Genomic DNA, 12,726 nt, shown 5'->3' on the forward strand with positions numbered 1-12,726 from the left:
GCTCTCCCTCCCTGCTCAGGTATCACAAGGGTGCCAGGGGCGTGGCTTCTGTATCTCCTAGCACGTCCTCCTTGGACTTCGGGACCAGGGACAGAGCAGCCTCCTAGAAAGAGCTTGGCAGCCATGCTGGCCTGGGAGCAGCGTGGCTGGCACTGGAAGGACCGAGGGGCGGGGCAGGTGCGCGGAGCCCGGGGGTCCTGGGCGCAGCCTCATTCCCCGCCCGGCCGCAGGAGTGTGCGGGGGAGCCGTTGTTCATGCTGTACTGCGCCATCAAGCAGCAGATGGAGAAGGGGCCCATCGACGCCATCACGGGCGAGGCGCGCTACTCCCTGAGCGAGGACAAGCTCATCCGGCAGCAGATCGACTACAAGACGCTGGTGAGCACAGCTGCCGTCGCGCCCTCCGCTGCCCCACCCCATACCCCCACCCCGCACCCTCCGTCACACAGTCCCCCACTCCCCACAGACGCTGAACTGTGTGATCCCCGAGAACGAGAACGCGCCCGAGGTGCCGGTGAAGGGGCTGAACTGCGACACGGTGACGCAGGTCAAGGAGAAGCTGCTGGACGCCGTGTACAAAGGCGTCCCCTACTCCCAGCGGCCCAAGGCCGGGGACATGGACCTGGGTGAGGGGCTGGGGCGGGCTGGGCCCTGGGCAAAGGAGCAGGGTTGGGGGGTGGTCAACATGGGCCCCCCCTGCTGACTGGAAACCAGAGGGGCAGAAGTGGAGGCAGAGCAGGGCGGAGACGAGTGGGTGAGAGGCCAGAGCTGGGCCTGTGGAGCCAGGGGCTGTGCCTTGTGGGATGGGCAGGTGTGGGGCAGGGCTCTGGGGTCTGCAGCAGGTGTGGCGGGACCCTGAGCCCAGGAAGGCAAGGGGAAGACCCCTGGGGCTAGGTCCCTACAGCAGGTACAGGGGCTGCAGTGGAGAACAGGCCCCTCCTCCCCTGTGCCAGTGGGAGGAGCTTCCTGGACAGAGGGCGGGGCCTGGCCCTCCTTACTCGGCTCTCAAGGCCCTTCACACGTGCCCCGCGCACCCTGCCCCGGACATGGGTAAATAGGAGGCGGGAATCGGCTGGGAGGGCGGCCCCACGGCCCCCCCTCAGCGCCCTGCTCCCTGCAGAGTGGCGCCAGGGCCGCATGGCGCGCATCATCCTGCAGGACGAAGATGTCACCACCAAGATCGACAACGACTGGAAGAGGCTGAACACGCTGGCTCACTACCAGGTGCGCCCCGGCCCTGCGCTCTGGCCGCAGTGCGAGTCTCGCCTCCCCCGGGGGCTTGGCGGCAGTCCATGCCGGGGTCTGGAACCTAGAGGACAGCCAGGACGGTGGCAGGCTGTGGCCATTGGGAGGAAAGGGGGCAGAGGCCTTGGGACCACCCAGTTCCCACGCTGGCCCCTGGCACTGTCCCCGCAGCCCTGGAGCTGCCCCACACAGCACTGAGGCCCAGAGTGGGGAGGCACTCCCGGCGCAGACGCCGTGGTGTGGCCCAGGCCCCTGGCCTCTCAGGCCCCTGGCGGGGTGGGCAGGCAGTCGGCACTGTGGTAGCATCAAGGGGCGTCATGGAGTCCCTGACCCTCTGCACACAGGTGACGGACGGGTCATCGGTGGCGCTGGTGCCCAAGCAGACGTCAGCCTACAACATCTCCAACTCCTCCACCTTCACCAAGTCCCTCAGCAGATACGGTGAGGGTCGGGCCAGCACGCCTGTCACCGATGCTGCAGGCCGTGCCTCTCCCGATAGTGTGCGCCCCAGCTCACTCACACCCCGCCCTGCCGGTGGCCCGGGCTGTCCCCAGCAACCCAGGGAGGCTTGGGCAGGGGTTCTGCATGCCCAGAGGTGGGGGTGGGGGCACAGGGGCCCTGCCCACTGACGGCCTGGTGCCTGCAGAGAGCATGCTACGCACGGCCAGCAGCCCCGACAGCCTGCGCTCGCGCACGCCCATGATCACACCGGACCTGGAGAGCGGCACCAAGCTGTGGCACCTGGTGAAGAACCACGACCACCTGGACCAGCGCGAGGGCGACCGGGGCAGCAAGATGGTCTCGGAGATCTACCTGACGCGGCTGCTGGCCACCAAGGTGGGGCCCTTGCCTGGGGGGTGCAGGGGTGACGGCCAAGTTCAGAAGCAGCAGGCGGCTCGCAGGGGCAGCCTGGCAGGGCTGTGCAGCTCCGTGTCCTCGGCCACCCGCAGGGCACGCTGCAGAAGTTCGTGGACGACCTGTTTGAGACCATCTTCAGCACGGCGCACCGGGGCTCGGCCCTGCCGCTGGCCATCAAGTACATGTTCGACTTCCTGGACGAGCAGGCCGACAAGCACCAGATCCACGACGCCGACGTGCGGCACACGTGGAAGAGCAACTGGTAACCACGCGCTGGGGTGCTCCGGGGCGTCCTGCCGAGGGCAGGCGCGGCCGGGGGCGCCAGGAGCCCGAGCCAGGCGGCCCGGGTCTGGGGCTGAGCTCCTGCAGGCTGTGGTGGGGCCGTCACCATTTGTCCATCCCACTGCCTCCCTGACCCTGGGTTTGCACACATCCTCCTCCCTCCACCTTCAGGAGGCCCCCAGGGCCGTGGGAGCTGTGTGCATGGGGGGGGGGGGGCAGGTCCTGATCCTGCATGCTGTGCGGAGACATGCCCGTGTGGGCCGCCATATGCGAGAAGGGGCTGATGGCAGTGACAAAGGCCCAGTGCAGGCTCCGGGTACTCCCTGGAGTGAGGGCTTGCAGCTGAGGCCGGGCCGGAGACAGCTCCCGGGCACAGAGCCGTGTCATTGCCAAGGCCGCGGTGCACAGCCACACGGGTCGCAGCTGCGGCTCTGCCAGGCCTGGCCCGGTGGGGAGGGGGCTGTGCGGAAGGGGAGCCGGCTGACCGTGTGCCTGGTCCGCTCGCCTGCAGCCTGCCGCTGCGCTTCTGGGTGAACGTGATCAAGAACCCGCAGTTCGTGTTCGACATCCACAAGAACAGCATCACGGACGCCTGCCTGTCGGTGGTGGCCCAGACCTTCATGGACTCCTGCTCCACGTCGGAGCACAAGCTGGGCAAGGACTCGCCCTCCAACAAGCTGCTCTACGCCAAGGACATCCCCAACTACAAGAGCTGGGTGGAGAGGTGGGTGGCCAGAGGCGAGGAGAGGGGACGGGCGGCCAGGAGGCCTGGGCTCCCGCTCACACCCACCCCTGGCCGCCCGCCGACAGGTACTACGCCGACATCGCCAAGATGCCCGCCATCAGCGACCAGGACATGAGCGCCTACCTGGCCGAGCAGTCCCGGCTGCACCTGAGCCAGTTCAACAGCATGAGCGCCTTGCACGAGATCTACTCCTACATCACCAAGTACAAGGACGAGGTGGGCATGGCCAGTCGCCGTGTGCAGCGACAGAGGGGTCCCTGGCCTCCGCCGGAGCCCCCGCCCTGCCTGCTCCCTGGTCAGCCCCGAGCCAGCCCTTGCTGCCCCCCACCCCCACCCCAGCAGGCATCTCAAGGCCGCCTGGGTCCCTGCCCTTGGTCCTGTGCAGCTGACGGCCGCCTAGGTCCTGGGGCAGGGAGGGGAGCCTGCCGGGCTGGGCAGCTGGCTGGGCCCACGGTGACCAGGGCGGTCTTGCTTAGGGTGGGGTGAGGGGACTGTTTTTTGCACAGTGGCGATCAGGGTGGGGTTGTGACTGTCCCCTGAGGGACCTGTTACAGGGTCATTGACCTGGGTGGACGTCCCCGGGGCTGGGCACACAGAGCTGGGACTGCGTGCGTGTGCAGCAGGGAGGGCTCAGTCCTGCTCAACTGTGACAGGCTGCGTGATCCTGATCCTTGGGGGCAGGATGGGTGTGGCCAGTGCCAAGGTGCCCAGGGCTGCAGCAGGGCCGTCCTGGGGAGGAGGGTGCAGGCTGCGGGCGGCTTCCCTCAGTGAGACGGGGGTGTGGGAGGTCACAACAAGAAAGCTGGGCTGACTGTGGGCTCTGGGTGTGTGTGGGGGAAGCGGGGCTGACTGTGGGTTCTGGATGTGGGGGGGGGAGCGGGGGCTGACTGGGCTCTGGGTGTGCAGGGGGGGAGCGGGGGCTGACTGTGGGTTCTGGGTGTGCAGGGGGGGAAGCGGGGGCTGACTGTGGGCTCTGGGTGTGCAGGGAGGGAAGCGGGGGCTGACTGGGCTCTGGGTGTGCGGGGGGAAGCGGGGGCTGACTGTGGGTTCTGGGTGTGCAGGGGGGGGAAGCGGGGGCTGACTGTGGGCTCTGGGTGTGCAGGGAGGGAAGCGGGGCTGACTGGGCTCTGGGTGTGCAGGGAGGGAAGCGGGGACTGACTGTGGGCTCTGGGTGTGCGGGGGCTGACTGTGGGCTCTGGGTGTGGGGGGGGGAAGCGGGGGCTGACTGTGGGTTCTGGGTGTGCAGGGGGGAAGCGGGGGCTGACTGTGGGCTCTGGGTGTGCGGGGAGGGGAAGCGGGGGCTGACTGTGGGTTCTGGGTGTGCAGGGGGGAAGCGGGGGCTGACTGTGGGTTCTGGATGTGCAGGGGGGAAGCGGGGGCTGACTGTGGGCTCTGGGTATGCGGGGGGGAAGTGGGGGCTGACTGTGGGCTCTGGGTGTGTGGGGGGGAAGCGGGGCTGACTGAGCTCTGGGTGTGCAGGGGGGAAGCGGGGGCTGACTGTGGGCTCTGGGTGTGCGGGGGGGGAAGCGGGGGCTGGGTATGTGTGGGGGGGAAGCGGGGCTGACTGTGGGCTCTGGGTATGTGGGGGGGAAGCGGGACTGACTGTGAGCTCTGGGTGTGTGGGGGGGAAGCGGGGCTGACTGAGCTCTGGGTGTGCAGGGGGGGAAGCGGGGGCTGACTGTGGGCTCTGGGTGTGCAGGGAGGGAAGCGGGGGCTGACTGTGGGCTCTGGGTGTGCGGGGGGGGAAGCGGGGGCTGGGTATGTGTGGGGGGGAAGCGGGGCTGACTGTGGGCTCTGGGTATGTGGGGGGGAAGCGGGACTGACTGTGAGCTCTGGGTGTGTGGGGGGGAAGCGGGGCTGACTGAGCTCTGGGTGTGCAGGGGGGGAAGTGGGGGCTGACTGTGGGCTCTGGGTGTGCGGGGGGGGAAGCGGGGGCTGGGTATGTGTGGGGGGGAAGCGGGGCTGACTGTGGGCTCTGGGTATGTGGGGGGGAAGCGGGACTGACTGTGAGCTCTGGGTGTGTGGGGGGGAAGCGGGGCTGACTGAGCTCTGGGTGTGCAGGGGGGGAAGCGGGGGCTGACTGTGGGCTCTGGGTGTGCAGGGAGGGAAGCGGGGGCTGACTGTGGGCTCTGGGTGTGCGGGGGGGAAGCGGGGGCTGGGTATGTGTGGGGGGGAAGCGGGGCTGACTGTGGGCTCTGGGTATGTGGGGGGGAAGCGGGACTGACTGTGAGCTCTGGGTGTGTGGGGGGGAAGCGGGGCTGACTGAGCTCTGGGTGTGCAGGGGGGGAAGTGGGGGCTGACTGTGGGCTCTGGGTGTGCGGGGGGGGGAAGCGGGGGCTGGGTATGTGTGGGGGGGAAGCGGGGCTGACTGTGGGCTCTGGGTATGTGGGGGGGAAGCGGGACTGACTGTGAGCTCTGGGTGTGTGGGGGGGAAGCGGGGCTGACTGAGCTCTGGGTGTGCAGGGGGGGAAGTGGGGGCTGACTGTGGGCTCTGGGTGTGCGGGGGGGGAAGCGGGGGCTGACTGTGGGCTCTGGGTGTGCAGGGGGGAGCGGGGGCTGGGTATGTGGGGGGGGAAGCGGGGCTGACTGTGGGCTCTGGGTGTGTAGGGGGGAAGCGGGGCTGACTGTGGGCTCTGGGTGTGCAGGGGGGGAAGTGGGGGTTGACTGTGGGCTCTGGGTGGGCGGGGGGGAAGCGGGGGCTGACTGTGGGTTCTGGGTGTGCGTGCAGAGGACGCACTTGCCCCTGACTGGAGGTGGGGCAAGCCGCCAGGGTCACAGGCCTGGGGTCAGGAGCCCAGCTTTGCCCTCTCGTGGAGGCCTGGGTGCCAGCGACGCATGCCTGTGGACAGCTGAGGCGAGAGGCAGCGGGCAGGCAGGGCCAGAGCACAGAGCAGAGGCCAAGGAAGGAGCTGGGTCCCTGGGCAGGTGCCCTGGAACAGGAAGGAGGAGCAGTGGGGTGGCTGACGGCAGTGGGTCAGAGGGGTGGGGTAAAAGCCACGGCCCAGGGCTTGGTGGGAGTGGGCAGGGGAGTGAGGTCATCTGGGGGACTATCAAGGGGCACAGAAATGCTGGGGAGGGTGAGGGGTGGGAGAGGTGGCCTGCCGTGGGCAGAGGGGAGATGGGCGGGGTGGGGCAGGGGGACTGCTGTGGACAGAGGGGCCAAGGAACCTAAGCCCACAGGCGTGGGGGCTGGGTGGGGGAAATGACCCAGGATGATCCTGGCCCAAATTCCTGGGGCCTTGGCCTCAAAACTCAAGTTGCTGAGCTGGAAACAGAAGGAGTCAGCCCTGGGCATCTGCGCCACAGTCCCCACAGGCCATAGGCAGCGCATGGGGTGGGCCCCCCTCGCAGGGCCCCGTGAGCCATGCGGAGGCTGTGACCCGTCCGCGCAAGTGGGCAGCAGGCCTGGCTCACGGCGCCCCCTCCCCGGCCCTGCAGATCCTGGCTGCCCTGGAGAAGGATGAGCAGGCCCGGCGGCAGCGGCTGCGGAGCAAGCTGGAGCAGGTGGTGGACACGATGGCCCTGAGCAGCTGAGCCCCGGCCGGTGACCGCCCAGTGGGAGGTGGAGCCAGAGGGCAGCCCCGCCCCAGCTGTGCAGAGTGCCCGGGCGGCGCTCGGGGCCGGGCGTGAGGTCCAGCGTCCTCTGGGCCTTCCCTTCCCCTCCCACCCGGCGGGGGTCCGGGTTTCTGTTGGCGTGGATGCGATGGTGCCTGCTGCACCGCTCTGTGCCCAGACTGGCCCAGGACCTTTGCTGTGGCCTGGTGGCCTTCATGGGAGAATGGGGCAGCCTCTGAGGAGCAGAGGGGTGAGGCTGGGCCCCTCCAGAGCGAGGGGCAGCCAGCCTGGTCAGTGTCGTTGAGGCCAGGACGAGGAGCCGGGGCGCAGTTCCCAGCTTCCCGAGCTGCGCATCCACGGAGCCCGAGGCGCAGGCTGGCGGCCGGAGGGAGAGGCAGGAGGACCAGGGCCGTCCGAGACGAAGCGGAGGCCGGGCCGAGCGCCGCCCATCTTCCCCGTCCAGCATCCTCACGCTCGCCGCACCGCCATCCTCAGATTCACCGCGTGCTCTGCGCGGCCAAGGCCACCGGAGAGAGGCCCCACCCCTCCTATGGAGGGGCGGCGGACGGCACTGCCCACAGCTCCCGAGGGACTCCCGACGGACCAGGCAGCTCCTCTCTGTCCTCAGGGCTGTGCCTGTTGGAGCCCAGTGGGCTGGGGCTCCGGGTCACAGAGCACGCGTCTGTTATTTATTCTCCCTCCACGCACGGCTCTCGGCAGCTGCCCGCAAGGGTGGGCCAAGCTCTGCCCACCACGGAGCTGATGCGGGCAGCCCCGGCCACCACCACCCCTGCCCGTCTCCCCTGACCCCAGCATCCCCCCAGTGGCTTCCAGTTTGGCATCTCAGCAGCGTCCCGGCCCCCCCAGAGCAGAGACGGCTGGGGACTGGTGTTCTTTGCAAAGGGGAACAAGCGATTGGGCTGCAGGCTGGGTGGTGGGGCTGTGACCGGGCCCCCGCAGCCACCCCCGGCCTGGACCTTTGGGGCCGCGAGCGACGGGCGGCTGTCCCCTTGCCCTCCCGAGCGAGAGAGAACACGTTTTTAATAGAAACACACCTGTACATATATATATATGTGTGTGTGCATATAAGTGTGGCTCTGGCCTCGGTCTCCAGCCCCAGTGGGGTGCTGTACAAGTGACTGAAGGAGAAGGAATTTTAAATAAGATTCAGCATACGGAGAAGCAGGCGGCGGGAACGCGCTACCAGAGGGCCCGGGGGACGTCGACCCGCGGCCCACAACCGTGGGGTCGGCTCCTGCCGCACCCCCCAGCGCTGCCAGGGTGCCCAGGGCCCGTGGATTATGCATGATCGTGCTAGCGTTGAGTCTGAGTTGATCTTTTTAAAACTGCAAGTGTTGAATAGTAGAGGTTGTTAGACCCCTTTTTTTATGTTTTTTAATTAATCAGTCACTTGTAAAAGCAAACAAGCGGCCTGGCCCCTTTTCAAGTTCACTTTTTCGATGGTACTAAAGGATTCTCATGGACGTTAAGGGACAGCTAACTGCGGCCAGCCCCGGCCTCAGTGCCCTGGGCCCTGCCCCCCGCCGGCCCTGGCGTCCCTTCCTCCCCAGGCAGCCTGAGCCAGAGTGGACGCCGCACAGGTGGACACCGCGGAGGTCAGACAAGGAGCCCCTGCACTGCGCTGGGGGGCGGGGTGGGGGGATGGGTGTGAAATCGGTGAACTCTGACTCAGGGAGCTCTCGGCCCCACGGCGCTGCAGCAGGGCCGGGGCAGAGCCAGCACCTGGCAGTGTCGTTTGTGATGACTTGGTCGCTCCCAGTGTTGGCCGGGGTTCCCACCCCTGAGCCGGCCCCACCCCCGTCTCTCCTGCTGCTGCCCGCCCATGCCTGGGTGGGAGCCTGTCGCCCCTGAAGTCTTCCCTGGCCTCTGGCTTCACATTGAAGCCCCCAGTTCTTCCAGTCCTTCCTGGCCCGGCAGGGGCTCCGCATCCTCTCTGCCGCCTTTGCCAGAATCCACCTCCAACTGCTGCCCGTCTGTAGGCCTCCTCCTGGCCCCAACAGAGAGCTGGGCCCACCAGGCTGCCCTGTCCACTCGCGTGGTCCAGTTGGTCTTGGGGACGGGCAGCGGCAGGAGGGCGTGCCCATCTGGAGTGACAGCCGCAGAGCCCACGGTGTCCAGCCGCAAGCACTTTAGCAGTATCTGTTTACATACGCGTTGGTCAAGCCGATTCTAAGCGCACTGCACCCAGGACAGCAGGACTGAGCGTCCCCGCTGGGCCCCAGGTCATGGAGTTAGGCTCCGACTTGTCCTTACCACTAGTTCCCACGGTCCTCCCGACTCTGCAGTGCCCTAAGAGCTGGGCCCCTCTGTCACTCCCCAGTGTCCTGCGGTGGGGACCGTGACTCCAAGCCCCGGCGCTGGTCTGGAGGCAGGGCCCCCAGTGGAGCAGGGATGGGTGGTGAAGGCGCTCCCAGGCCCTGCCCCTGCAGTCCCAGAGTCCCCACAGTGACACTCCGCTGGCCCAGACACTGCTGCCGCCACCCTGCTCTGGCCACCTGCTTCCCACAGCGTTGCTCTCCCTGCCCCACACCTGAGCTCAAGGGTGCTCGGGCCGATTCCCTCCTGGGCCTGGGAGCCTGGCTTCTTGATATACCTCAAGCTGGCCCTGCACTCCCAGCCCAGGGCTGCTGGACCCCAGGCCTGCCTCTCCCTGGGCCTGCGGGGCCGGGGGCTATGGGAGAGGGGGGCCCAGGAACCCAGACCAGACGTGTGCCCCGCCCTTCCGGTTGATCTTGCCGAGAGCCTCCACCCTGGGTCCGCCCCAGCTCCGGACGTGACGGCTGCCGCCGTTGGTGCTACATGAGCTAGAGTAGATGTATTTAGAGAGAAAGATATTTTTAAGACGAAGCCCACAATTAGCTGTCCTTTAATGTCCTTTAATGCCCCCACCCAAAAGAAGAGCGACCACGTGGACGGTCTGAGCTGACCTTGGCCGTGGCTTCTCGCGGAAGCCGTGGAGCCGCCCGGCGCTCGGACCGCAGATGTGTAAATATACGGCTATTTCCTATTTTACTGTTCTTCAGATTTAGTACTTGTAAATAAACACACACATTAAGGAGAGATTAAACATTTTTGCTAAAAGCTCCTGGCTCTGGGTTTTCTTGCTGGCAGGTGTGTGGGGCTGGGGCCTGGTGGCCTGGTGGCCGGGAGGCAAGGGAGCAAGTGCGGTGTCTCCCAGGGGAGTTGAGGAGGTGCCCCCGGGACCCTGCCCCCGAGACTGCTCAGTGCCTCAGCAGTGATCGCAGTGTGAGAGGTGCAGTCCTGGCCGCCTCTGTCTGGCCGGACCCCAAGTGATCTGAAGCACCCCAGGCAGAGACTGTGTGCCCTGGCTCTGGGGACAACCCAGCCCTCGCCTGAGCCTGGGGCTCCAGCACTGGTGCTTTGTAGATGCTCCCCAGAGGGCTGGCCCGGGCGCCCCCGGCTCAGAGCACACTGAGCCGCAATTCTGCACAGGTGTGCCGCGGTGTTCCTGCGTCTGCCGGCGCACCCAGGCGGTACGGGCCAGGGCTAATGACGTGGCTGGTGACCTTCAGCCACTGCCAAGGCATCCCGGCTGACCCCACCCAGAGGGGTCGGGGTTATCCCCAAGTGGCAAGCAAGGGTGCCCGCGCGAGCCGTGTAGCAAGGCATGCCCAGGGTCACGTGGTGACACGCAGCAGAGCCAGGCTGAAAGCAGGCCAGGAGGCACCGGGAGGGGTCGCAGCCCCAGAGGGCCCAGGCGGTGCTCCCGCCTGCCGCACTGTGTCCCTGCGAGGGCTCTGACAGTGGCCCATAAATCATCATCAGTAGCTCGCGCTCCCAGCAGGCCCATTCCTGACAGCCGGGGCTGCAGCGCGTCGAGCTCGGCGCCGGCCCAATTACCAAAAAGAAATCAGCGTAATCACCATGAAATTGCATCGGAAACAAATTTAGCAAACGCGATCCCGTTTAGGGTGTGACGTTGCCCGTTCTCACGCCTCAGTCCCCTTCAGCTTCCCGGCACAATCAGCCCTGCCTCTATTACCCTTGTTAGGCCTCCGAGAGCTCCAGCCCCACCAGCCCGAAATCAGGCGGCCGTCTCGGGGCAATCAGCGCTCCCTGCGCCGAGGTGATGAAGCCTAATTATGCGGGAGGCAGGCGCCTTCTGATTGCCGTGCACGTCGGCTCGGCGAGGGCATCGAGAGCATCGGCTATCGATACTCCGAGCACAGCCTGGGGGGGGTGGGGGCGGGGTCTGCAGGGCTGGGTCGGCTGTGCACCGATCAATCGAATGTCTCACCTGGTTCCAGAGCAGGCACCGCACAGGGCAGAGGACGAAGCAGCCCGGGGACAGGAGGAGGATGAGAGTCCAGGCTGCATCAACACCAGGGTGGGTTAAGCTGCTGCCTGTGACACCAGCAGCACAGCACAGGTTCAAGTCCTAGAGGCTCCGCTTCCAATCCAGCTCCCTGCCAGGAAAGTTGTGGAAGATGGCCTGAGTGCAAGGGTCCCTGCCTTCCACGTGGGAGACCCTGATGGAGTTCCAGGCTCCTGGTTTTGGCCTGGCTCAGCCCTGGTAGTTGCGACCACTTGGGGAGGGAACCAGCAGATGGAAGACTCTCTCTCTCTCTTCCTACCTCTCCTCCCCACCCCCACCCCTGGTCTTTCTCCTTTCTACCTCTACGGTCACTCTGCCTTCCAAGTAAAATCTTTTTACAATAATAATTATAATACCCACATGCCCAGGCAAGTGCAGATGGGTGCAGGTGCCAGGGAAGAAACACTCACAGCACATGAGGGCAGTGCTGCGAGCCAGTGCCCACCCCAGCCAGGTGGACAGGGGAGGGCCGGAGGGCTGGAGCCCCGAGGAGCCAGTGCTGCGAGCCAGCCGCGGTGACAGCCGAGGAAAAGCATCCTGGACGCAGCAGGAACGGCCAAAAGTGCACTGGGGGGACAGGGAGGGGCCAGCAGCAGGTGCTGACCAAGTGGAACCCCCCGAAGCTCCTGCCCCACGAGGCTGCCCCCTCAGGCTCCCTGGACACTGTGCTGTGTGTGGCCTCCGTCCCAGCTGAGCCAGGGCTGCACGCAAGCCCTGCCCAGGGCCAGCTCCACGTTCCTCCACCACTCCACTCAGGCCAGGCCAGAGAAGGCTCTCGGGAAGTTCTCGTCCACCAGCCCCAGAGAGCACGAGTCTGCCGGTGGCACCTGCGACCCCAGGGCATCCCCTTTCCTCTCCAAGCCCCTGCCCTGTGTCTCGGGCTCTGCCTTCCAAACCTCTCCCACAGGTGGAGCGCTGTGCGCCCCGCTGCACCTCTCAGGGGCACTCCGCACCTCCTGGGCGTCTGAGGCCGGCTGTGCCTTGGACTGGTCCCTCTGCCAACTCAGCAGGGCAGGTGTGGGACATTCCTGTCGTTCTCCACATATTTGCAGGGCCTGAGCCCAGGAGGGGCACCTGCTCAGACGGCTTTCAGCCCAGGAAAGAGCCAGAAGTCCTCTTGGCTCTCACCAGAACAGTTTATTTTCAAAATAGTTTTCAAGCCAGAAATTCCTCTGGAAACACACGTTGGGGGGGAGGTGCAGGCGGTGCTGGCGGGAACCCTGGCCTGGCGCGGGCTGCTGGGGTTTGGAGCAGCCTCCGAGGGAAGGAGGAGAGCACGTTGAACCAACAGCCCCTGCCGGGCCCTGCAGGAGGGAGACGGGTGTGCAGGGTCCAGGTGACGGGGCCTCGTCATGTGGACCCCTGCAGCATAGAACCTCCTTCGCGGCACAGCGAGCTGAGTTTCAGTCCAGGCGCCTTTACAAGGGTCTTGGGGGTGGGGCTTACAGTTCCCAGGCAGTGCAGGGTGGGGGTGGGGCCTGTATCCCACACCAGGTGTTTCCAGTTCCCGCCTCCTCTTGCTCCTACCAAGCTCCCAGCAGGACCAGAGTATATGGGGGAGGCAAAGACCCCTCCCTGCCTTTAGGCCCGCCTTGGAGCCTGGGCACCCGGCTGGGTCAGGGTGCTCTCTGCTGGCGATCAGAACCAGGGCATGGGGTGATGTCAGGAAGTGCCATGGTCGCAGC

General features: G+C 66.4%; 1 protein-coding gene across 1 annotated transcript in view; it reads left to right on the plus strand.

Moving 5' to 3' along the window:
• PLXNA1 (plexin A1) overlaps window positions 1-8,108 on the plus strand; it is a 49,475-nt gene extending 41,367 nt beyond the window's left edge. Inside the window, exons 24-32 of the mRNA XM_070050002.1 lie at window positions 231-377; window positions 466-625; window positions 1,120-1,223; window positions 1,589-1,685; window positions 1,891-2,081; window positions 2,195-2,364; window positions 2,896-3,108; window positions 3,195-3,345; window positions 6,568-8,108. Coding sequence (XP_069906103.1) covers window positions 231-377; window positions 466-625; window positions 1,120-1,223; window positions 1,589-1,685; window positions 1,891-2,081; window positions 2,195-2,364; window positions 2,896-3,108; window positions 3,195-3,345; window positions 6,568-6,663 — 1,329 coding nt within the window. The 3' untranslated portion in view covers window positions 6,664-8,108. The remainder of the gene's footprint in view (window positions 1-230; window positions 378-465; window positions 626-1,119; window positions 1,224-1,588; window positions 1,686-1,890; window positions 2,082-2,194; window positions 2,365-2,895; window positions 3,109-3,194; window positions 3,346-6,567) is intronic.
• Window positions 8,109-12,726: the final 4,618 nt, after the last annotated feature.

This window comes from Oryctolagus cuniculus, chromosome 10 (genome assembly GCF_964237555.1).
Source record: "Oryctolagus cuniculus chromosome 10, mOryCun1.1, whole genome shotgun sequence".
Classification (NCBI taxonomy): Eukaryota; Metazoa; Chordata; class Mammalia; order Lagomorpha; family Leporidae; genus Oryctolagus; species Oryctolagus cuniculus.